The 24323-nt window shown below is 35.7% G+C and overlaps 4 protein-coding genes, 1 long non-coding RNA gene and 1 other non-coding gene across 7 annotated transcripts; 2 read left to right on the forward strand and 4 right to left on the reverse strand.

Annotated features, from left to right (window-relative positions):
• Positions 1–1222: 1222 nt before the first annotated feature.
• LOC103314420 (odorant receptor 4) lies at positions 1223–5129 on the reverse strand. The gene is made up of 4 exons (XM_064357996.1): positions 4722–5129; positions 2066–2644; positions 1761–2021; positions 1223–1714 (listed from the first exon to the last, which is right to left on the reverse strand). The coding sequence occupies exons 1-4, from the start codon at positions 5127–5129 to the stop codon at positions 1661–1663; spliced, it is 1302 nt and encodes a 433-aa protein (XP_064214066.1). The 3' UTR covers positions 1223–1660.
• Mir3902 (microRNA mir-3902) lies at positions 2788–2890 on the reverse strand. Its single transcript, NR_038762.1, has one exon. It is a non-coding gene; the product is annotated as a microRNA mir-3902 (primary transcript).
• A 195-nt stretch (positions 5130–5324) lies between the features above and the next one.
• LOC654850 (angiomotin-like 2a) lies at positions 5325–11464 on the reverse strand. Of its 2 annotated transcripts, XM_064358172.1 has the most exons (10): positions 11160–11464; positions 11044–11104; positions 10335–10680; positions 9682–10289; positions 9364–9634; positions 9169–9314; positions 8146–8489; positions 7774–8093; positions 7533–7717; positions 5325–6720 (listed from the first exon to the last, which is right to left on the reverse strand). In XM_064358172.1, exons 3-10 carry the CDS (start codon positions 10636–10638, stop codon positions 6058–6060), a joined length of 2841 nt encoding a protein of 946 aa, XP_064214242.1. In that variant the 5' UTR covers positions 10639–10680; positions 11044–11104; positions 11160–11464; the 3' UTR covers positions 5325–6057. The 2 variants fall into 2 exon arrangements, with proteins under 2 accessions (XP_064214242.1, XP_008198622.1); XM_008200400.3 differs by having other exon boundaries at positions 11044–11464.
• On the forward strand, positions 10653–11458 carry LOC135266841 (uncharacterized). The gene is made up of 2 exons (XR_010335050.1): positions 10653–10782; positions 10844–11458. It is a non-coding gene; the product is annotated as an uncharacterized LOC135266841 (long non-coding RNA).
• Positions 11465–20683: 9219 nt separating the features above from the next.
• LOC659127 (uncharacterized protein) lies at positions 20684–22677 on the forward strand. Its single transcript, XM_008199902.3, has 5 exons — positions 20684–20852; positions 20907–21091; positions 21138–21344; positions 21391–21752; positions 21899–22677. The coding sequence occupies exons 1-5, from the start codon at positions 20823–20825 to the stop codon at positions 22654–22656; spliced, it is 1542 nt and encodes a 513-aa protein (XP_008198124.1). The 5' UTR covers positions 20684–20822; the 3' UTR covers positions 22657–22677.
• RpL30 (Ribosomal protein L30) lies at positions 22668–23387 on the reverse strand. Its single transcript, XM_965533.4, has 3 exons — positions 23255–23387; positions 23005–23120; positions 22668–22957 (listed from the first exon to the last, which is right to left on the reverse strand). The coding sequence occupies exons 2-3, from the start codon at positions 23110–23112 to the stop codon at positions 22715–22717; spliced, it is 351 nt and encodes a 116-aa protein (XP_970626.1). The 5' UTR covers positions 23113–23120; positions 23255–23387; the 3' UTR covers positions 22668–22714.
• Between the last annotated feature and the right edge of the window lie 936 nt (positions 23388–24323).

Here is a 24323-nt window from a genome sequence, read left to right on the forward strand (position 1 = left end):
TACGAAATATTTATTATTTATTTAATTTAAGTAGAAAAAACCTCAAAATTAATTGAAATTTATTTAGTTCTGCTACAAAATTTATTTTTTATTTTTTTATTATTTTTATTTTTTAGTAAACGGAAACACCAGGTCTTGCAACATTAAACAAATATCTGTTGAAAAAAATCAACAATGAATGTTTTATAAGTTATGATGTACAACAAAGCATTTAAAAAACTTGCAAATTTGACAATAAATTAAATTCGATAGAGCAAAAATCAATACCATTGCTAAGGAAAACAATTTAAAAAATATATCAAAATGAAGTTATTTGAAAAAAAATCTGACTTCATTCTCGTGCTTAACTGAACGTCTTTCAACACCATACGAGAGTTTGTACGTCACTTTTGAATCACCCTGTATAGTTTTAAATTAAATAAAAATGTTTATAATAGTAAACAATTAAAACCATTCCTTTTTAAAAATTATTCATTAATAAGATGAAATTATTATTATTAATGTAATATTTTTTTATAAACTGTTTTCCAAAATTAAATTAAGTAACATAATTTTTGTACGAAATACGCTTTCTTCATTTTACACTTGATATTATGTAAAACAATATAATTTTAAATAATTTATGAAAATTAATAACTTATCAATTTTAATTTTCTAAAATTTTTAAAATGCAATTATTTGGAACTAATTGTTATTAAATAGTTCCGACTTATTTACGCTTAAGTAGTAACAAGCCAATCGTTTTTTTTTTAGGTTTGACTTCGAAACAAATTAGATTTGAATTAAAATATGTTAAATTTGATATGATTCACAAACATTGATGAATAAAGATAAATAAAAAAATTGTTGACTTACCATAGTTGTTAAAGTTTTCATTAGAAAAAAATTACATTTGTACTTGAATTTTTCATTGCAAAATAAATGGCAAGCTAATTCGAATTACTTTAATTGATTGGATAATTGATTGATTAATTATTGGATTAATTAGATTATTGAGGCGTCATTTTCACTTTGTTCAACTGTACATTATGAAGAAAAAAGTGTGTCCACAGATACGTTCACTGTCAGCGGTCAATTTAAATGAAGAACTGTCAATCTATTAAATATTAGATCTTTATTTTTTTGTGGGTTTTGAAATTTACGTTTTTCGCATTTTGAATGATTTTTTTGAAAATTTGAAATATAACAATGGTTAAAAAATGATGTTTTTATTAAAAAAAAATTCTATGGCGCCATTACTCAAAATACAAAAAGTGCAAAATTTTAAATCCCGTTGAGAATTATGTGAGCATTTTTGCCAAAACAAGATATTATCAGTTTTATAATACGATTATTCCATAATTTAGCCGTACGGCTTAAGCTCAATACTACTAAAAGGGAAAATATGTGTTCAAAGTTCGAAAGTGCAAATATGAAGAAGAATTAATGATGCACTGTTTTGTTTGGAGGATTTTAGTAATTGTTAAAAAAATCGAGGAATCGAGAATTAGTTTTTTCAACCACAGTATTGATAAATCTGCTATTGTTTTTTATTTTGCGTTTGTGAACAGTTATTCAAACCCTCATTACAAAGTTGTGTAAAGGTAACAATTTTTTAAGACAGTGTTGAGCAAAAATACAACTGTGTTTCGTAGAAGTGTTCAAAATCTTGTGTAATTTTTTAAATATTCATTTGCCTCAAAAACATGAAATACGAGCCTGCCCCTCTCACGATCTAAAATTAAAAATTGCAAAACCTCAACCAGAGCCCGCAATTTTACCGTCATGAATGTCTGCAAGGACAAGAGCGAGAATTTCCCAGCCGTGAAATAACACGGCCTTTGCGCCCTCATCATTAAAAGCAGGAGAGTTTTCTTCGGCGACTCTCTCATAATGATCCAATTAATCCCAAAAGCGTATCTTGACAATTCCCCGCTCACAATTTGCACCTCATTCCCATGCCAACAGTAGCACAAAAGTTGAAACAACATGAGGAGCAAATAACACACCATACTGAAAAATTCCACACTGTCGGGGGACAACTACCCGAAAATTTCGGCTTGTTTGCAAGAAACACAACACTTACCGTACTCACTTGAAACAACTGAAAACACACAATCAACAAACTGGAAATAAACTGCAGAAGCATCAAGTAGCAAAAATCCTCCTCGGCGTGGTCGCACAACGCGATCAACTCCTGGTGGTGATAAACACACTCATTGGCGTACTTGGCAACATAGTCTTGCGTCCGCTTATCCAACAACTCGATTCGTTCAATCTCTCGACCGAAATTATCTTCATTGTCTGGGTTTTCCGCAATTGCCGCCTTTTGTGCCCTTTCAATCAAAGTCTCGAGCTCCCTTTTCACAATCAAAAACTGCGCTTTAATCAGCATCATAAACCCGCAAATGACGGCATCTGCAGCCCCAATGTAAAACCCATAAACCGTCGTGCTGAAAATCTGGAACGCGAAGATGGTTTCATATAGGGGGCTGTCGTTGTAGTCGAAGGGCATCCAGGTGGTGTAGGGCATCTCCTTCGTGTTGACTATCACAGTCACGTTTCCGTCGAAATAATTGTGTTTGTCGTAGGGCCAGTTAGCCAGAGAAGCGTACAAAAGGCGGGCCCCAATTATCAAAAACACCAAAGTGTAAAAGACGTAGCCCTACGATTGATTTCTTATTTTATTTTCCCCTAGTAGCTCAATTTTACGGTTATATAACCGCAAAACACGAATGTAACCATTGGTTATGTTAGACCCAGATTATATAACGGTTATATAACCATGGTTGTATAACCGTTATATGCCGGTTATATAACCATGGTTATATGCCGATTATATAACCATGGTTATATGCTGGTTATATAACCATGGTAATATGCCGGTTATATAACCACGGTTATATGACGGTTATATATAACCACTGTTGAATGACGGATATAACCAGGGTTATATAACAGCCATATAACCCTGGTTATATAACCGCCATATAATGGTTATATAACCAAAGTTATATGGCGGTTATATAACCGCCATATAACCGTGGTTATATAACCACGGTTATATAACCACGGTTATATAACCACGGTTATATATAAACATGGTTATATACCGGTTACATAACCATGGTTATATGACGGTTATATAACCATGGTTATATGACAGTTATACTATAAGCAATATGACCCATGCTAGATTCAGTGTATATATCAGTTATCTAACCATGGCTAGGTCTGGCGTATACAGCAAAAGTTATGTGACGGTTATATAACTGCTCGTTTGTGATGCAATATAGCGTATGCTAGATTCAGTTTATACAGGTGTCCTAGCGATATGAATAAATCCATGAAATGTTAGAAAATTAATCTTTTTTTTTACGAAACCGATTACACACCCCGGGGTCAGCCTGTATAAGTGTGCTACTAGCCCTAGTAGCACATTTTCGTGTAAATCGGTTCATTTATTTCACTTCGTGGATGATGAACCACTCGTTTTCACTCGTGGTTTAATATTCCACTCGTGAAATAAAGCGTACGATTTTTTATTTTCAATTTATTATTTATTATTTTTTTCAATATTTAAACCGAATCTCAGCTAAATTATCTTTAATATTTTTTAAAGTTCTCCTAGTAGTGCAGTTTTACTGAGTTATCTTTCGGTTATATAACGTTATATAACCGCAACATAAAAATCTAATTATTGGTTATGTTAGACTCAGCTTATGTAACGGTTATCTTAACCATGGTACGTCTAGCGTATGCAGCAAAGATTATGTGACGGTTATATAACTGCTATGTATGTGATGCAATATAGCATATGCTAAATTCAGTTTATATATCAGTGATCTAAGCACGGTTATATTACAGTTATATTTAATATTCGCCGGAGTTTTATAATAATAATTATAAAGCAAAATAAGTGATCTAAAAGTTTTTGGATATATGGTTGAAAATTATCTAGTTTATTGGTGGTAAAGTGCATTTAACAGTGAGTTTTGCTTTTTTTTTACTTCTACGTGTTGCAACCACGTGAATAAACATCCATATTTATTGTTTTATCATGTAAGTAGAATACAGTTTTTTAAAAGTTATACAAAAAATGTAAGAATGGTTATATAAGCGCAATATAAAGGTTAGATCACGAAACATAACCGAAAGTCATCTATATTTATTGTTTATCATGCAAGCAGACTACAATTTTAATTTATATTTAACTGAAAACTGTAAAAACTTGAGTAAATGTATTTTAATTTTGACCACAAAGAAAATGAATTTGTCAAAACCAAAGCAAATTATTCCAAGAATAAATGTTTTCTCACTTTCTACCTGCCGACCCTTTGATCCTACAATGTTAAGCTGATTTTGAGAATTTGTCCAAAGCTGAGAAAACAATGAAGAAAACAAATAAAACAAAAACAATACGTTTTTGAAAATAGTAATACTTTAGTTCCTGATAACTGTAATTTGTTTACAGTTTGACCAACTCTTGTTCTTTGGAGCAAAAGTTTACACAAAAACACTGGCTACGTTAGAAGTTTTGCCGTAAGATGGCATCTCATCTTTCGTATTACGCCTTCAGCATCTTCGGTCTTAAAATAAGTAGGTAGTTCTATGTTAGTTCTGGTCATCGAATAACCGAGATATAAGAGGAGTTATATAACCGCAACATAGCCGATAACGGTTATATAACTGAAGGTTTTATAAGTGTGCTACTAGGGAGGGTAGTATCAATTTTTGTTTACTTGTCGGTTGCACATGGTTATAGCATCGTTGACTATTTGGAGCTCCTCAGGTCCGCCTCGTGTCGGATTCGGCTTGAAAATGCCTTCTTCGAGCGTGGTTAAGTTGCCCCACAATTTCTTACGCAGATACAACATCAGGAACATTTTAACTGTGCCTAAAACGTGCGTCACGCAGTAGCAAAGGCCGAAGGTGAGTCTGTAGATGTCTTCGTAGTTCAACACCATGTCTAAGAATTCGGCGATGGTGAAAAGACACATTGTGGAAATGATAAGGGCCGTGTAGGTGTAAAATAGGTTTTGGGGGACGCTTTCAACAGGAAGGATGTCTATTCCTAGGATTTGGAGCACCGTTAGGTGGACTCTGAGGTAGATAGGTGGGATTTCTTTGAGGCTTTTCGTTGCGGTCATTTTGGTTCAACTGAACTAGATTTTGTCTATTTTTGCTTTAAATACGTAAAATTCGGTGTAATCACTGTAATATCTGTTTTACCTAAAGTTTCAAGGAGGGTATAATTAGGAGGCTTCTAGGCTGGTATTAAAAGCGAAAGTTTTAACTCATGTGTTTAATAATTAAGGAGCGTATGTGAAATAAACGGGTCTAAGTTGGTAAAACTGATTTATTGTCTGTACATTTCGAATACATTTTTTGTATAAACAGACTAGACTGTATTACTAGAAACAAGAAAACTTTGTATAAAAAAGTGTAAATAGGAGATTCGAATCCATAGAGTGGCCCAATACGAATTTTCCGGAATATTATACAGGGTGTCCCTATTTTAGAAGTATTGGAAGTTGTATACAACCATAATCCCGCAGCTCCTGCACAATCACTATTAACATTTTCAGTAATGCGCGGTTTAGACGGAACAGCCTGTATTTTACTAAACGGACGGAACATTTGATTTATGCCAAATAATCAATGCACTTTAAAAATTTCAACTGATAATATGAAATTTATTGAAAAATACTGCCCAGAAAATTTCAATTAAACCACTAGTACACTTTCTCGAGAGACCTTGTTTATCTACTGAAGGCACTTTGTAGGATATGGCCTTATTTGTCTTTACCTAACATAAAAAAGAAAATAATAAAGAAACAACAATCTGCCACTGGAACAAAAAATTTGGTCCCTAGCTTTGATCTATTTGGTTTAATAAGACTAGTTAGTAAGTAAAGACTGACTATAGACTGTTCTACAATACAATAATAACAAGCGTAAAAACAAAAGAAACCCGGTAAAGACAAAATAACATCGAGGCAACCTAACTAGCTACAATTCGGACAAAAAGTCCAAAATATTTAAATCAGGCACATGATAGCGGAAGCCGCTTCTAACCTAAAACTGTATACGATACTTGCTCGTTGTCGAATCGGTGGAGCTTTTGCTGTCCCGCCCCAAAGAGCCGCCTCTTCTCATCGCCCCGCCCCCGAAGAGCCTCACTTTGGAGGGCGTTGGCAAGGAACTGGCCGAGTTATCGCTGAGCGTGGAGGCGGAGTCTCTCTCGCCGCCACTCCTCGATCTCTGATTGGTCGGTTTGCGGAGGGAGGCGCTCGAGCCGCCACTCTCTGACAGCCTCCCGTATTCGCCCAGCTTCCGGGGCGGGATCAGCGAGCGCGCCGGCGACGCCCTCCGGCTGCTGGCGTTGGAACTGAGCGAATCGGCGCCGTCGGACTTCTTCCGGGGCGGAGTCTCGCCCTCGGCTAGCCTATTGTAGTCGCCGAGGCGGCGCGGCAGGCCGCTGCGGTGGGAGGGGCGCGGGGGACGCGGCAGCGAGCTGGGGGCGGGGCAGCGCGGCGAGGCGTCGGCAGTGTCCTGCATGCGTTGCTGCTGGGAGGCGCGGCCCTGCTTCTCCAACAGGAGCATCGCGCCGGGCTCGTACATCGCGACTCCGCCCCCAGCGCCGCCGCCGGTCACACCCGCCAATAGTGGCTTGGGTATTTTTCCTTTTCTCTGCGCAGTGACTGGATTAGTGAATCCTGGAAAACAGCAAAGACCCCGCTGAAATGGAGAAGAGAAAAGACAGAGTTGGGATGTTGTCCGGGATCTGCGTGAAGTGTTAGTCACACGGCACGCCACAAGGCAGCCATGCAGGGAGGGGCCAGGGCGGGGCTTAGTGGCGGAAGGAGGGACGCTTAACTTAAAACACTCGACCATTCAGATAAACGCTTTTTATTGGTTTAAGGCATGCCAACTCGACAAACATACATGCAACACTCTAACCGGGCTGGGCGATATTTACAAAATAATATTTAAAAATAAATAAATTAAAGGTGAAGACAATATTACACGACGTTTCAGCTCAATAAAAACAATCATTCTGATCCAAGTGGTCTGGCAACATCATATGTCAAATTCAAACGTCACAAAACGTCACAATTTTGTGGTTGTCATTCACTGCCACAAAATGTCAATAATTCAGTCTTGCCAATAGTCACAGGCCACTCTTATCAGAAACTGAAGGCATTATTTTATTCTATTAATTATGTGCAAGTGAAATAATTATGGTGATAAGTTAAGTGAAACTTTATCGAGCCAAAGTCGGACCTAGTTCCAATTTTTTCCTTCAGCCTCAAGCGCTTGTTATCGCATTAATGTAAAAAATTGAAACTATTCAAAACAATTGTCTTGGTTAATAACAAACTATTATGTACAAAAGAAAACTAAAATAAACCAAAACTAAAAACAAAATCAGAAACCGACTCACTATTTGACTTGGCAAAACATCCAGTTCTGTACATTTTTAATATTTTTTTTTACCCGAAACATGTACAGAACAATTTCAGTCAATAGAACGTCTCAGTCTCTCCTACCTTGCTCAACAGTTGCGAATCGAGTTGACTATCGATTTCTTTTAGCTGATTATCCAAACTTTGTTTCGTCGAATCAAAACTTTTATTTTCATATTTGGTATAAGAAGGCATATGGTAGGACGAATCACTCCCGGTGTAGGAATTCCCCGATCCAAAACCGGTAGAACTCGTTAGGACGCTACTGACTGGAAACAAACCACTGTCGAATATTCGATGACACACTCGCAACCAATCGCATTACCTAACTCCTCCCTCGACACCGCCGTTCCCAACACGTGATCAATGTCGGCCCCGCCCAGACTGGGGTGGGGCGTATGGTGGGGGGACCGCCCCAGCATACTCGATACGTCCTTATCGTACGTATGCTTCTGCAATACTTTAATCATAGCGTCGCGCTCAGCCAACTTCGATTCGAGATCTTTAACACGCGACTCCAAATCGGCAACTTTCTTTTGGGCGGCATGGACTTCGTCCATATGTCTAATTTTCTCGTTTCTCGCCTCGGCGATGATTTTCTCCGTCTCTTGACTGGTCTTCTCCAGGGCGGCAATTTTCGCATCCCTAAAATCCCCAAGTTAGACAAAAAAACCCTAAACTACGATGCGAAAATTACTTGGGAATGCTTGCCGCGTCGATGGCCGCCTGTCTCAACGCACTCTCCTCCAAATACCTCTGCTCCCACTTGGTGCAATCGCCCTCCAATTGCATGATTTTCTCCTCTTTTTCGCGCAGGCGTCGTTTTAATTCGGACGGTGATTCGTTACCCGAACCATTCGGGGAATCCCAGCCACTTTTACCGCCCTCGCCTTGCGCCAGTTTGGTGCGCTGGAGCTCGCGCTCGAGCTGCAAACGCAATTTGCGCTCGGTTTGCTCGCGACGGTCGCTCGCAAGCTGGAGCGACGACAGCGCCCTCTGTAGCTGCACCACGCGCTCCACGTACACTTGCTTTTTGCGGCACTGAAACCAAACGTCAAATATGTTTTTGGAAAAAAGTGTACGGAAGGGCGCACAAAGAGACGGCAAACGTTTAGAATTAGAAAAACAAGCGAAAGAAGAAAAAAAAAAAGAAAAAACAAAAAACTAACAAAATAAAAAAATTGATCAGGATAAATCAGAAAAACTATGGAAAAGAAATTATAGAGATTAAAAAAGCCATGGCGAATAAAAAAAAACAAAAAGAAAACAAGGCAACCCGATCTATATATTTATAATGACTTAACTGTAAAAGAAGAAATACAAAAAGAATTACGAGATGCAGTGAAGGAAGAAAGAAAGAAAGAAATAAAGGGAAAAAATTACTATTAGAAGAATGGAGGTGGGACAATGAGAAAAAAAATGAAGTAAAAGCTAACACACGGTCAAAAAAACTAAAAAAGGAAAATGATCGGATTATGATAAAAGGCAGGCCATGGAACAACAATTAGGAAACAAAGTTTTAAAAACAGAAACAGGCATAATAGTAATAAAAAATATAAATACAGTTGGACAATAACAAAAAGAGACTAGATTCAAAATTCTTTTCTGGACTGTGGCAGGTCTGGAAAGGAAAGAGAGAAAGAATGGCTGTAAAGCCAAATAGGCAATAAAGACATTTTAGTAGTAAAATTTGCCAACAGGTGGCGTAACAAATACATACTTCTTCCTCCAAACGGACGACATTCGCTTGAGCGTTGGTAAGTGCGGTGTCTAGAATATCGATATGGGTGCGTTGTTCCTGAAGTGTAACTCTTTGCGCGGCCAACTCGATTTCTTGGCGTTCTTTCGCAGCAACATGTTCCTTATCTACCCAAGAAATTAGATAAAAACAAATGACAATTAACAAGTGACATACTCTGCTGAATCAACTGAGCGATCAACACCTCCCTCTTGCTCAACTCTCTCCGCAAACAATCGGGTGAGCCTGAATCGGGCGCCGGTGACCTTGACAACATTTGAGTTGATAACAAATCAACTTGCTCACGCAGGGCCCGATTCAACTCTTGCAACCGGCGATTGTCATTTTGCAAACGCCCCCTAGCGGCTCGTTCGAGCCGTTCTTTGCGCTCGCACGACTGAACTAACTCTTCCTGTGCCTTGTGTACTTTTAGAATTTCTTGTTCAAGCTGTAAAACCTTGATTATGGACACTATTTTTCTAAATATGCACCCACCTTTTGTGTCTTTGCAACTCTTTTGTAGCAATTCTCCAATTCGATTTTCAAGGCACTGTTCTCCTTGATGAGTATTTCGACCATTTCGGCTGAGGGCCACAACTCCCCGCCCCCTGTCTCCGCCTCCTCCCTGCCTTTGGTGGGCGGTCTCGGCGCGGACACGCCCCGCCTGAACCCATCGAAGTCGGCCGCCCCTTTGGGCACGCCCACCTTGGACAGGTCGGGTTGCGACTTCGAGAGTGTCAATTTCTCGTTATTGACGTTATTTCGATGCACAGCCGCCTGTAACGGCGACTTATCGGCCCACTTTGGGTACTCAGGGGGCGGGTTATCGAAGAAGGAAAAGTCGGATTTGGGGGACGGGACCTTGACTTCTTTGGCCAAGTGTTTGAGGACTGAGGATTGGCTGAGATAGTCATCGGGGATTTCGGTGATTTCCTGGACCCCGGTGTCGTAGATTCGAGTGTTTCCGTCAAAGCTCGTCCGGACGGAGGGCGAGGGCGAGGCGGAGCTTCGCTTCTGATTGGGCGAGAGTTTGGGGTCGTACAGATTCGAGGGTTGGTGGGGGTGGTAGGCGTCGCCCGATTCCCTCACACCGGAGTTGCGTCCTGCAATGGCGGCGTGAGGGGAGGTGGTCACGTGGGGGGCGTTACCTGTCCAGGGCTCGTCCCCCGCGCTGTGGATGATGAGGGTGTTGTACGAGGAGGAGGAGACGTCCAGCGAGCTGCGGTTCGAGGGGAGGCTGTCTCGCAGGGAGCTGCGATTTGAGGCTTGCTGGTTCTCCTGGCCTTGGGGCTCCTGGCGGGCGGTGTGACGTATCACGTACTTTTCTTCGTTCGAGAGGTTTTCATTTGAGGTGGAAATGTCAGTCTCGCTGCCACTCAGGCTTTGAGGGAAGGTGCTCTGAGTGGTCTGGTTGAAAGGGCGGAAGCGGTTGGGTTGTTGCAACGAACCCATTTAGAGCGGTTTATGTGATCCAAAACTTTTATGACTGAACATCTGACGAAAATGGGGAATTTTAACCACGAAAACAAAGAATTGACGCAGAAAAACGGCGAAATTGTTACGATATTTGGCCGTATCACTTGATCTGGTCAAGAGGTTAACAATGTTTACTTTTAATTGCACATTATTGGCTGCTCTAATGCAAAAAATATTTCAGGAATTCGGCCGTCATCACTTTACACAAATCCACGCTATGGCACGGGATTTCAAATGTGACCATTGAAAAGGTGTGGAGAAGAGAGAAAATTAGATCGGAATGTGCCAGGCAAAGAATAAACACAAAACTTTCACAAGAAACGCACGAAATTTTGCGACTTTTCACGCCGAAAATGGGGCACAGCACGTGCTGATACTTACAGAAGCTGGAACAGGCACTTGGGGGACGATCTGAGTCAGATTTTGGGCATTTTTTACACTTCTAAAACGAAGAAAAGGTGACCAAGAGGCACTAAACGTTACAAACTTCAGCAAACCTCAACTGCTGTATTTTCCGTTAGGGGGAGCACCAAAAATTCCACGCGAGTTTCACATTCCATTGTAATATACAAACTTTACCACAAATGTTAGGCTCACCGTTAGAAAAAATAACGCCAGCCAATCGAAATTTCTGATAATTTTAGAAACAAAACGGGAAACAAAACCACGGCAGTTTTACTCGAGATTAAGCCAAAAACTCAAAATTTAACAATTTTAGGTGGCGAAAGCTCCCTTGCTATTTTGCTATCAGTAATTAGTATTTCTGTGATTACAAAATAATAAAATTTTGAAAAGACTTGGGGCTTAATTATTTTTTGACGTTTCCTGCAGTTGCCCAACACAAGTAGTCATTCTGAGAGCACTTGCGCATATTCAATACTCAACTGGTCGCATGTAGAATAGACAGTTGCTGTCAAATTACTGCTATCGGTAAAAAATGGTGCTGGCACCATGAACATTACAGTCGACCAGACAATTGCTGCGCGTTTTCTACAGCCAAGTTCACACCAGGAAAATTATCAAAATAATCGTAAATCATTATAAAAACATCAATAAGCTGTTACGCTGACTTGCATATCACATTTGTAGAACATCTCCTGACCATTCTAATGTGTTTCCTTACAAGGTAAAACTTAACTGTATTTAATTTCTGCATTTTTTATTCTCATATTCAAGTAATGCAAACTGATTTTTTTCACCCCCTTTATATCCCGCAATTTTCTTTATTTTTGCAGGAGATTAAACCCATCGATAGGGCCTTCGACTGTAAAAAAAATCATGTTCGGACAAACGCCTCTTGGGATCTTAACGAATTTTTTTTGATTTTTATAAAGTTTTTCTATTTTGCAAACTTTATTTTTTTCACCCACTTTACATACTGCAATTTTCTTTATTTTTGCAGGAGATTAAGCCCTTCAATAGGGCCTTTGACTGTAAAAAAATCATGTTCTGACAAACACCCCTTGGGACCTTAACGATTTTTTTTAATTTTTATAAAATTTCTCCATTTTGCAAACAGTGTTAAAAAAACTCGTATTTAAGGATTGCTCTAATTAGTCTGATTAATAATTAATTTGTTCAGTAAGAACCACGTGGAGGTTTAGAGCATTCTTGCCAGGAAAAAAGGAACTAAGGATGAGGTAAACAATGATTATTGGAAAATAAAACAGAATAAAGGAATTATTGGTTTGTGTAATGAAAAAAATACAACACAAATATCAATCTTTTTTGCATGAAAGTTACTGTTATCAATATTATACAAAATAAAGAACACACGATACGTTTCAATATATGGCACTCAAATTATTAATTTCAATATCTTTCAGATAAATAGAAAAAAAATGCACCTACCTTCATATGGCTTCTGCGTTGGCTACTGTTTGTAGCAAAACATTAAAAAGAAATTAAAAACACGATTAAAAAATCTTTATTTGCATGAAAGTTACAACAAGCGACTGTTATCATTGTTGTCAATATTATACAAAGTAAAGAATACACAATACGTCATAATATATGGCACTCAAATTATCCAATACCTCACAAGATAAATAGAAAAAAAATGCACCTACCTTCATATGGCTTCTGCGGTGGCTACTGTTTGTAGCAAAATATTAGAGAAGAAATTAAAAACAACACCATTAAAAAATTTTTTATTTGCATCAAAATTACAACAAGCGATATAATTTTACGGCTGTTAAAAACAATCGGTAATACTTATTATATTTAAGGATTGCTCTAATTGGTCAAATTAGTTAATAACCAATTTGTCCAGCAAGAACCACGTGGAGGTTTAGAGCATTCTTGCCAGGAAAAAAGGATATAAGGATGAGGTAAACAATGATTATTGGAAAATAAAAAGGAATAAAGGAATTATTGGTTTGTGAAAAAATACAACACAAAAATACAATACACCTACCTTCGTATAGCTTCTGCGTTGGCTACTGTTTGTAGCAAAACATTAATAAAAAAAATAAAAACAACACCAAAAAAATCTTTATTTACATGAAAATACAACAAACCATTGTTATCAATATTATACAAAGTAAAGAATACACAATACGTTATGATAAATATATGGCATTAAAACAATTAAATACAACACTTTATAAGACAAACAGAAAGAATGCACCTACCTTTATTTATCGCTTCCACGTTGGCTACCGTTTGTAGCATAAAAAATATAATAATAAAAATGAAACCAAAAAAAAATAAATGTTTCTTTGCATTAAATTTTGAGCAAGCCACTTTTATTCATTGAAATTAAAGACAAAATTATTACGTGGCAATAAATTGTTTGAGTGTTTGATTTTGTTTATAGTTACTGTATTTAAAATGAGTCACTCAAACTATGGCTTTTCAACACCGCATTTAGAGCCGGTGTACACAACATTGTAATTGCAATTAAATTTTAAGGAATTATTGGTTTTGTGAAATAAATAAATACGACACAACAATAAAATGGACGTACCTTCATATCGCTTCCACGTTGGCTACCGTTTGTAGCATTAAAAAAAATAATAATAAAAATAAAACCAAAAAAAAATGTTTCTTTGAATTAAATTTTGAGCAAGCCACTTTTATTCATTGAAATTAAAGACAAAATTATTACGTGGCAATAAATTGTTTAAGTGTTTGATTTTGTATATAGTTACTGTATTTAAAATGAGTCACTCAAACTATGACTTTTCAACACCGCATTTAGAGCCGGTGTACACAACATTGTAATTGCAATTAAATTTTAAGGAATTATTGGTTTTGTGAAATAAATAAATACGACACAACAATAAAATGGACGTACCTTCATATCGCTTCCACGTTGGCTACCGTTTGTAGCATAAAAAAAAATAATTATAAAAATGAAACCAAAAAATAAAATGTTTCTTTGCATTAAATTTTGAGCAAGCCACTTTTATTCATTGAAATTAAAGACAAAATTATTACGTGGCAATAAATTGTTTGAGTGTTTGATTTTGTTTATAGTTACTGTATTTAAAATGAGTCACTCAAACTATGGCTTTTCAACACCGCATTTAGAGCCGGTGTACACAACATTGTAATAGCAATTAAATTTTAAGGAATTATTGGTTTGTGAAATAAATAAATACGACACAACAATAAAATGGACGTACCTTCATATCGCTTCCACGTTGGCTACCGTTTGTAGCATTAAAAAAAATTAAAAACAACACCAATAAAAAATCTTTATTTGCATGAAAATTACAACAAGCGACATAATTTTACGGCTGTGAAAAACAATCAACAATGTTATATTTAAGGATTGCTCTAATTGGTCAAATTAGTCAATAACTAATTTGTCCGGCAAGAACCACGTGGAGGTTTAGAGCATTCTTGCCAGGAAAAAAGGATATAAGGATGAGGTAAACAATGATTATTGGAAAATAAAAAGGAATAAAGGAATTATTGGTTTGTGAAAAAATACAACACAAAAATACAATACACCTACCTTCGTATAGCTTCTGCGTTGGCTACTGTTTGTAGCAAAACATTAATAAAAAAAATAAAAACAACACCAAAAAAATCTTTATTTACATGAAAATACAACAAACCATTGTTATCAATATTATACAAAGTAAAGAATACACAATACGTTATGATAAATATATGGCATTAAAACAATTAAATACAACACTTTATAAGACAAACAGAAAGAATGCACCTACCTTTATTTATCGCTTCCACGTTGGCTACCGTTTGTAGCATTAAAAAAATAATAATAAAAATGAAACCAAAAAAAAATAAATGTTTCTTTGAATTAAATTTTGAGCAAGCCACTTTTATTCATTGAAATTAAAGACAAAATTATTACGTGGCAATAAATTGTTTGAGAGTTTGATTTTGTATATAGTTACTGTATTTAAAATGAGTCACTCAAACTATGACTTTTCAACACCGCATTTAGAGCCGGTGTACACAACATTGTAATTGCAATTAAATTTTAAGGAATTATTGGTTTTGTGAAATAAATAAATACGACACAACAATAAAATGGACGTACCTTCATATCGCTTCCACGTTGGCTACCGTTTGTAGCATTAAAAAAATAATAATAAAAATGAAACCAAAAAAAAATGTTTCTTTGAATTAAATTTTGAGCAAGCCACTTTTATTCATTGAAATTAAAGCCAAAATTATTACGTGGCAATAAATTGTTTGAGTGTTTGATTTTGTTTATAGTTACTGTATTTAAAATGAGTCACTCAAACTATGACTTTTCAACACCGCATTTAGAGCCGGTGTACACAACATTGTAATTGCAATTAAATTTTAAGGAATTATTGGTTTGTGAAATAAATAAATACGACACAACAATAAAATGGACGTACCTTCATATCGCTTCCACGTTGGCTACCGTTTGTAGCATTAAAAAAAATAATAATAAAAATAAAACCAAAAAAAAATGTTTCTTTGAATTAAATTTTGAGCAAGCCACTTTTATTCATTGAAATTAAAGACAAAATTATTAAGTGGCAATAAATTGTTTGAGTGTGTAGTTACTGTATTTAAAATGAGTCACTTAAACTATGACTTTTCAACACCGCATTTAGAGCCGGTGTACACAACATTGTAATTGCAATTAAATTTTAAGGAATTATTGGTTTTGTGAAATAAATAAATACGACACAACAATAAAATGGACCTACCTTCATATCGCTTCCACGTTGGCTACCGTTTGTAGCATTAAAAAAATAATAATAAAAATGAAACCAAAAAAAAATAAATGTTTCTTTGAATTAAATTTTGAGCAAGCCACTTTTATTCATTGAAATTAAAGACAAAATTATTACGTGGCAATAAATTGTTTGAGTGTTTGATTTTGTATATAGTTACTGTATTTAAAATGAGTCACTCAAACTATGACTTTTCAACACCGCATTTAGAGCCGGTGTACACAACATTGTAATTGCAATTAAATTTTAAGGAATTATTGGTTTGTGAAATAAATAAATACGACACAGCAATAAAAAACACCTACCTTCATATCGCTTCCACGTTGGCTACCGTTTGTAGCATTAAAAAAAATTAAAAACAACACCAATAAAAAATCTTTATTTGCATGAAAATTACAACAAGCGACATAATTTTACGGCTGTGAAAAACAATCAACAATGTTATATTTAAGGATTGCTCTAATTGGTCAAATTAGTCAATAACTAATTTGTCCGGCAAGAACCACGTGGAGGTTTAGAGCATTCTTGCCAGGAAAAAAGGATATAAGGATGAGGTAAACAATGATTATTGGAAAATAAAAAGGAATAAAGGAATTATTGGTTTGTGAAAAAATACAACACAAAAATACAATACACCTACCTTCGTATAGCTTCTGCGTTGGCTACTGTTTGTAGCAAAACATTAATAAAAAAAATAAAAACAACACCAAAAAAATCTTTATTTACATGAAAATACAACAAACCATTGTTATCAATATTATACAAAGTAAAGAATACACAATACGTTATGATAAATATATGGCATTAAAACAATTAAATACAACACTTTATAAGACAAACAGAAAGAATGCACCTACCTTTATTTATCGCTTCCACGTTGGCTACCGTTTGTAGCATTAAAAAAATAATAATAAAAATGAAACCAAAAAAAAATAAATGTTTCTTTGCATTAAATTTTGAGCAAGCCACTTTTATTCATTGAAATTAAAGACAAAATTATTACGTGGCAATAAATTGTTTGAGTGTTTGATTTTGTTTATAGTTACTGTATTTAAAATGAGTCACTCAAACTATGGCTTTTCAACACCGCATTTAGAGCCGGTGTACACAACATTGTAATTGCAATTAAATTTTAAGGAATTATTGGTTTTGTGAAATAAATAAATACGACACAACAATAAAATGGACGTACCTTCATATCGCTTCCACGTTGGCTACCGTTTGTAGCATAAAAAAAAATAATTATAAAAATGAAACCAAAAAATAAAATGTTTCTTTGCATTAAATTTTGAGCAAGCCACTTTTATTCATTGAAATTAAAGACAAAATTATTACGTGGCAATAAATTGTTTGAGTGTTTGATTTTGTTTATAGTTACTGTATTTAAAATGAGTCACTCAAACTATGGCTTTTCAACACCGCATTTAGAGCCGGTGTACACAACATTGTAATAGCAATTAAATTTTAAGGAATTATTGGTTTGTGAAATAAATAAATACGACACAACAATAAAATGGACGTACCTTCATATCGCTTCCACGTTGGCTACCGTTTGTAGCATTAAAGAAAATAATAATAAAAATGAAACCAAAAAAAATGTTTCTTTGAATTAAATTTTGAGCAAGCCACTTTTATTCATTGAAATTAAAGACAAAATTATTACGTGGCAATAAATTGTTTGAGTGTTTGATTTTGTTTATAGTTACTGTATTTAAAATGAGTCACTCAAACTATGGCTTTTCAACACCGCATTTAGAGCCGGTGTACACAACATTGTAATAGCAATTAAATTTTAAGGAATTATTGGTTTGTGAAATAAATAAATACGACACAACAATAAAATGGACGTACCTTCATATCGCTTCCACGTTGGCTACCGTTTGTAGCATTAAAGAAAATAATAATAAAAATGAAACCAAAAAAAATGTTTCTTTGAATTAAATTTTGAGCAAGCCACTTTTATTCATTGAAATTAAAGACAAAATTATTACGTGGCAATAAATTGTTTGAGTGTTTGATTTTGTTTATAGTTACTGTATTTAAAATGAGTCACTCAAACTATGGCTTTTCAACACCGCATTTAGAGCCGGTGTACACAACATTGTAATAGCAATTAAATTTTAAGGAATTATTGGTTTTATGAAATAAATAAATTCGACACAACAATAAAATGGACGTACCTTCATATCGCTTCCACGTTGGCTACAGTTTGTAGCATTAAAGGAAAATAAAAACAACACCAATAAAAAATCTTTATTTGCATTACATTTAGACTTTCATCGATTGAAATTAAAGAAAAAATCAGTACGCGACGATAAATTATTTGAGTGTTTTATTTTATTTAGTTATTGAATTTAAAACGTGTCACTCAAACTACGACTTTTCAACACCGCATTTAAAAAATTAAAACGCACATCTGCTACCGTTTGTAGCAAGATAATGAAAATAAATTAACCGCAAATGAAAAAAAAAAGCACTGACCTTTGTCTTCTGTTCCGATGCCATCTTCTTCTTAAACGGACCTACTGCAATAGAAGAAACAATGAAATTAGAACAATGTGCCCTTAAATTACTAGTTGAAAATATCACAAATTTGATTTAATTTTCTAAAAATAAATCACTGCAAACTTACCCTTTAATCCGGATTGTTTTCTCCTTAAAGTCCATTCCATTGGCACTAACACACACTACACTAACCGCGATCACCGAATTTAAAATTTAAACCGGAAAATTTAGATTTGCTTGAGCACACGTCCGTTCGCGGCAACGGCAAGCAACAAACTGAATAAATTAAACGAAACGGCACAATAATTTAAATAAACCGCTTCTCGAGCTCCCGATGTGACCCGTGCCACTGCTCGCTGTCGACTGAAGCGCTCTCGCCGCCTGCGCCGCACACCTAACCTCGGGACACGTCACGGATGTGACGTCAATACAAGTCTAAAACAGTTCATCACCAGAAATATTCACTGGCACAATTCGTCAAATTTAGAGACATTCATACACTGAATTATTCGAAATAGAACAGTATTGATCTAGAAAAATTAATTATGACTAATGTATTTGCCTACAAACGTCTAAAATTATAAAAGTTTCGCATGCAGTTAATGAAAAATAAAAATTCATGTTTATATTTAAACAGAAACTGCCAATGTGAAATTTTGTTGCGAAAATTAGTGGAATCGCAATGCGTATACCCACAAATTGTTTGTTTGGTTTGTTTTGTTGAAAATTCGGTAGGTTCGTAAAGTAGGGTTATGTTGTTACCTGAAAATGGCAAAATTTTCTCTTTTATAAATTTTGTCTATATTTCTGCCCTTTCAGAGTGTAATGATAGAATAGTTAGGGCCGAAATCTGTACCTTTGTTATGTGTTATTGCCTGATAGAGACAAAAGTTCTGAAAGTAGCTTAGGGTTATTATGCTCTCTTCTGAAGTGTTAAAATGTAACTTTAATGGATTTTGTGTGCTTTTCTGCACTTTTAGAGCGTTCTTAATTATTATTGAATATGTTTGAGGGCAGACAAATCTACTTTGAGTCAACGACATAAACTTCAGTGAAATTTATTAAAAAATTAACTTCTCGTGTTAACTTTTTCATGAAAAAGGGTGTTTAATCGTTTATAAAGGGCGTGTTGACGTGTGTTGTTAAGTTTACCACGTAATAAAACATAAAGTACAACTTTTCTCTAAAAGCATTTTGCAAAACTCTTATTCATTACTTTCACTATTTTCCCCCTTTCCTTTATGCAAACAAGCCGGTGATGTGAAATTTTGGTGCGAAAATTAGCGGTATTGTCACAAATTGTGTTAATTTTAAGTCTCCAGAAAATTCGGTTCCAAAAGTAGGGTTATGTTGTCATCTGAAGCGTAAAAATTTTCAAATTTATGGATTTTGTGTCCGTTTCTGCTCTTTTAGAGCGTTTATAATTATTATAGAACATGTTTAAGGGCAGACAAATCTACCTTGGGTCAACGACATAAACTTCAATGCGATTTATTGAAAAATGTAAATAGGGCAAAAATGAACTTCTCAAACATTTTCATGAAAAAGGGTGTTAAATCGTTTATAAGGGGCGTGTTAACGTGTGTTGTTAAGTTTATCACGTCATAAAACATAAAGTACAACAACTTTTCTATAAAAGCATTTAGCAAAATTCTTATTCATTATTTTCCTCCTTTCCTTTGTGCAAACGAACTGGTGATGTAAAATTTTGGTGCGAAAATTGGTGGTATTGCCACAAATTGTGTTAATTTTAAATCTCCAAAAAATTCGGTTTCAAAAGTAGGGTTATGTTATCATCTGAAACGTAAAAATTTTCACATTTATGGATTTTGTATCCGTTTCTGCTTTTCTAGAGCGTTATTAATTATTATTGAATATGTTTATTCACGATATAAAGTAGGTGAAAAAATATAAAGTTTGCAAAATAGAGTAACTTTATAAAAATTAAAAAAATTCGTTAAGGCCCCAAGGGGTGTTTGTACGAACATGATTTTTTTACAGTCGAAGGCACTATTGAAGGGCTTAATCTCTTACAGAAATAAAGAAAATGGCAGGATATAAAGGGGGTGAAAAAAATCAGTTTGCTTTTACTTGAATATGAGAACAAAAATTGCAGAAATTAAATACAGTTAAGTTTTAATTTGTAATAGAAACACATCAGAATGGTCAGGAGATGTTCTACAAGTGATATGCAAGTCAGCGTAACAGCTTATTGATGTTTTTATAATGATTTACGATTATTTTGATAATTTTCCTGGTGTGAACTTGGCTGTAGAAAACGCGCAGCAATTGTCTGGTCGACTGTAATGTTCATGGTGCCAGCACTTGTCTTCACTGACATAAATAACTGTCACTGTCACTTTGACAAATACTTTCTAGTAAACAAATTGGGACTAAAGGGCCTTTAAAAAACCTTATTTATAGAGAATTTTCCATAAATACGAACTAAATCACATAATTAACAAAATGAGTACGTATGAAATAAGTAAATCATCGGTAAGTCTTTCAGGTTAAGTGTACGATCGTTTTCAAAACGTTCACATTTTGCAGCTCCTCAGCTTGAAAGCGGAGATTTTGCGAAAACAGCAAGAACTCGCGAAAGCCAAGGTTGAGAATGAGGTCAAAATCAGGCAAATTAAAAAGAACACTCCTCTTGACCTAAAGAACAAAGGCATTGAGCAGAGACAGGCCCAAGATCTTAGTGAGGAGGACCAAAATTTGCTGAAAAAGTCCAGGTTGGTGGTTGCTTACTCCCCACTTTGTCTAATTTCGTTACTGTAGAGAGGCCCTGGAGGCAAAAACTCGACTTTACGACAAACTCTCAAAAGGTGCTTCACGACTTACAGACGACGAAATAGAATATTGTCGCCGATATTTGGTGAAGTTTGACAAGAAGGCACGCGTTTCTCAGCATTATCAGGAGGAGGAGGAGGAAGACGACCCTATTTCTGATCATTATGACCCCCCAAAGAATCCAGACGAAGAATGGTAAATAATTAAAATCGTTATTTCAGTTTTTTATTGTTACGTCTAGGGTGGAGTACGTGGATTGTTTGGGGCGAACGCGGACGTGCCTCCGCAAAGACTTGGATTATTTAAAATCGAAAGACAAAGACTTGAAATTGATAGTTGAAAAGCGCCGAAATCGTGACAAAAGCAGAAGCAGAAGTCGCAGCAGAAGTAGGACTAGATATCGGAGTAGAAGCAGAAGTAGAAGTAGGCCCAGAGAACGTTCACCGTCCCCTGAAAAGGGCGACAAATCACCAGAACTCACTGAAGAAAATGAACTGCTTTCTTCCGACATGCGGCGCGAGATTTTGCGCCGACAGTGGGAAAAAGAAGAGGAAGAAATCAGGAACAAGTCAGATGTGCACTACCAAGATCTTCTCTTCAACGGTATTTTTGTACTTTATCTTTTAAACCGTTTAATCTTTGAATAACAAGTAAGAGAGACAATTTTTGTTTTGGCTACGTCTAGTTTTAATTTTAAAGTGAATTTTAGTTCAAATTTATTCAATAGTTCAATAACAATTTTTTTACAGAGGCTCGCACGCATGGTGTTGGTTACTACGGCTTTTCCAAGGACGAAGAAACTCGAGCCAAGCAACAGGAAGCTTTGAAGAAGCTCAGAGAAGAAACGCGAGAAAAGCAGAAGAAATCTGAGAATTTGCGCGCGATGAGAGAGAAACAAATCGCAGCGCGAGTCAGAGCTGCGATGAACAGAAAACGACAGAGGATGGGTTTGCCGCCTTTGGAAGACGAACCTGAGCCACCCCCAACCCCTGTTGAAGAAACCCCACAAAAAGTGGACGAAGAAACGAGCGAAAAAGAGAAGAAACTTGAGGAGAAACGAAAGAAACACGTCAGACCATGGGATTTGGGGAAAGAAGGGGTGAAGGAACATTACGAGTACAGTCAAGAGGAATGGGTTGATAAAAAACGGAAAGAGCGTCCAAGTGAATTCGCGCCCCCGAAAGAGTATAGAAAGGAGCGCAAAAAAGAGAAGAGATATGACAGTGATGAGGAAACTTCCAAATTCGAGATGAGACAAACGACCAAGAAATCTAAACCAGTCCCCATTGTGAACGAGTTAAGTGATGACGAAAGTGAGACTTGTGGTAGGGGCAAGGGGGCCGAAGTGGCCCCACCGTCGAGTTACAACGACCCGAGAAGGGGGCGTAAACGTCCGGAAGCCCCCAACGTGAGTGAGTCGATTGAAGCCGGCTTGAAATTTCTACGAGAACAGATGGAAAAGAAGCAAACTAGTAGTCGCAGATCTGAGGATATTTTCCTTTCGTGAAATAAAACTACTTGTTTGTAATTGTTGTTTTATTTATAAATCGTCAACATAAACCTAATTATTGTGGGGCCCCATCGCCGGCAGGCATCGACCTGATGATGTCGGAGTCGCCGGGGTCTGTGATGGACATGGCACACACCCTGAAGTATTTACCACAGGCAGTGCCCAACTCTACGTTGTTTCCGGTGTAGTGGTGGACCCCAGTTTTGGCCAACATGGCGTAATACTCGATTTCCGATTTGCGGAGTGGAGGAGTGTTGTTGGCGATGATGATTAGTTTGGCTTTGCCTTGCCGCAAAGTCTGGAAATTTGCATTAAATTTTGGGGGTTAAAATTGCAAATTTGTACCTTTAAGGTTTGCTTGTAGCCTAAGCAGTATTTGCCGGATTTCATTACGAGAGCCAGCCGGCTGTTTATGCTCTCAATAGCCTTTTTCTGTTTCTTTTGGGCCACCATCCTGTCGCCTGAAATGTGAGGTTAGATTGCGGTTTTTGGTCTGTGGGGTTGCAAATTTGGGGTTTTGAGATAAAGTGGCATTAAAGTGTGCCGATTTGTTACATTTGGGGCACAAGTGAGTTTTAATAAACGTATGTTTTACCTGGAAAAACAGTCCACGTGCAATAACAACGGGGATAATGTGGAAAAGAAGATGGCCGTCGTAAATTTTAGGGAATTTGGTTGTTTTCAATGATTGCAATGGTGGGAAATTTTGAATTAAAACATTTAACTTTATTAATTTCATTAATAATGTCCAAAGTCAGCCAAAATGCTCATTTATGAAGTCAAAATGTTTGACTTAATAAGGAATTTTAGCGTTTTAGTTAAAAAGTTTTGTTGCTAAGTTGATAACATTGATAACATTTAGCAAAAAATACCTTGTTCCCGATTGGTGCAAAAGTTTTCTTATCTTTATTTTTCGCTAAATATAGTTTTGCAAGTCATTAATGTAATAAATTTGTTACATAATGATTTTTTATTTGAACAACATTTTAGCTCTTTGTGTAACTATTGCAATTACACAATAAGCTTTTAACTTTTTAGCTTAAGCTTTCTGAATTCAATAGAAAAATTCAATTAGGAATTAAAAAAAAGTAAAAATCAGCTGGTACATTAATTTACTTTAGTCTTTAGACTTATGATAACATTCTTTAGAAAAAAATATTTTAAGTAAAATATTAAGTATATTAAAAAAGTGTATATAATTCGTATATTACAAAATAAAAGGCAGTATGTGTTTTATATGTGTTTTTTAGACTATATTATAAAACTACAACATTATAACTAAAGTCACCACTAAGGTTTCACTTTGTGAAACGCTAGGAAATAGAAAATAAAGACTTATTTGTAGAACAAAATACTCAAAAAAATTTTTTTAATCTTAAATCAATTCATAAGCCCTATAGAATATAATTGTTGCATTATTGAGACTGAGAAAGTTATTTTTATTTCATTTTATTATTTACATATGTGTGCCCCAATTAGGAAGCTCCAAAAAAATAAAGACTCTTTATTATAAAAATACAGTACAGTAGGTACGACGTAAAACTGTTTTTTTTTCTTAATGTATGACTTATTTAAAGTACAATGTTCAACATTATTTGAGAAAAATAAAGATAAGATAACAGTTTCAACCAATCACGAGTAAGGTATTTTTCTCTAAATACATG

The sequence above is a fragment of the Tribolium castaneum genome, chromosome 7, assembly GCF_031307605.1.
Source record: "Tribolium castaneum strain GA2 chromosome 7, icTriCast1.1, whole genome shotgun sequence".
NCBI classification, from domain to species: domain Eukaryota; kingdom Metazoa; phylum Arthropoda; class Insecta; order Coleoptera; family Tenebrionidae; genus Tribolium; species Tribolium castaneum.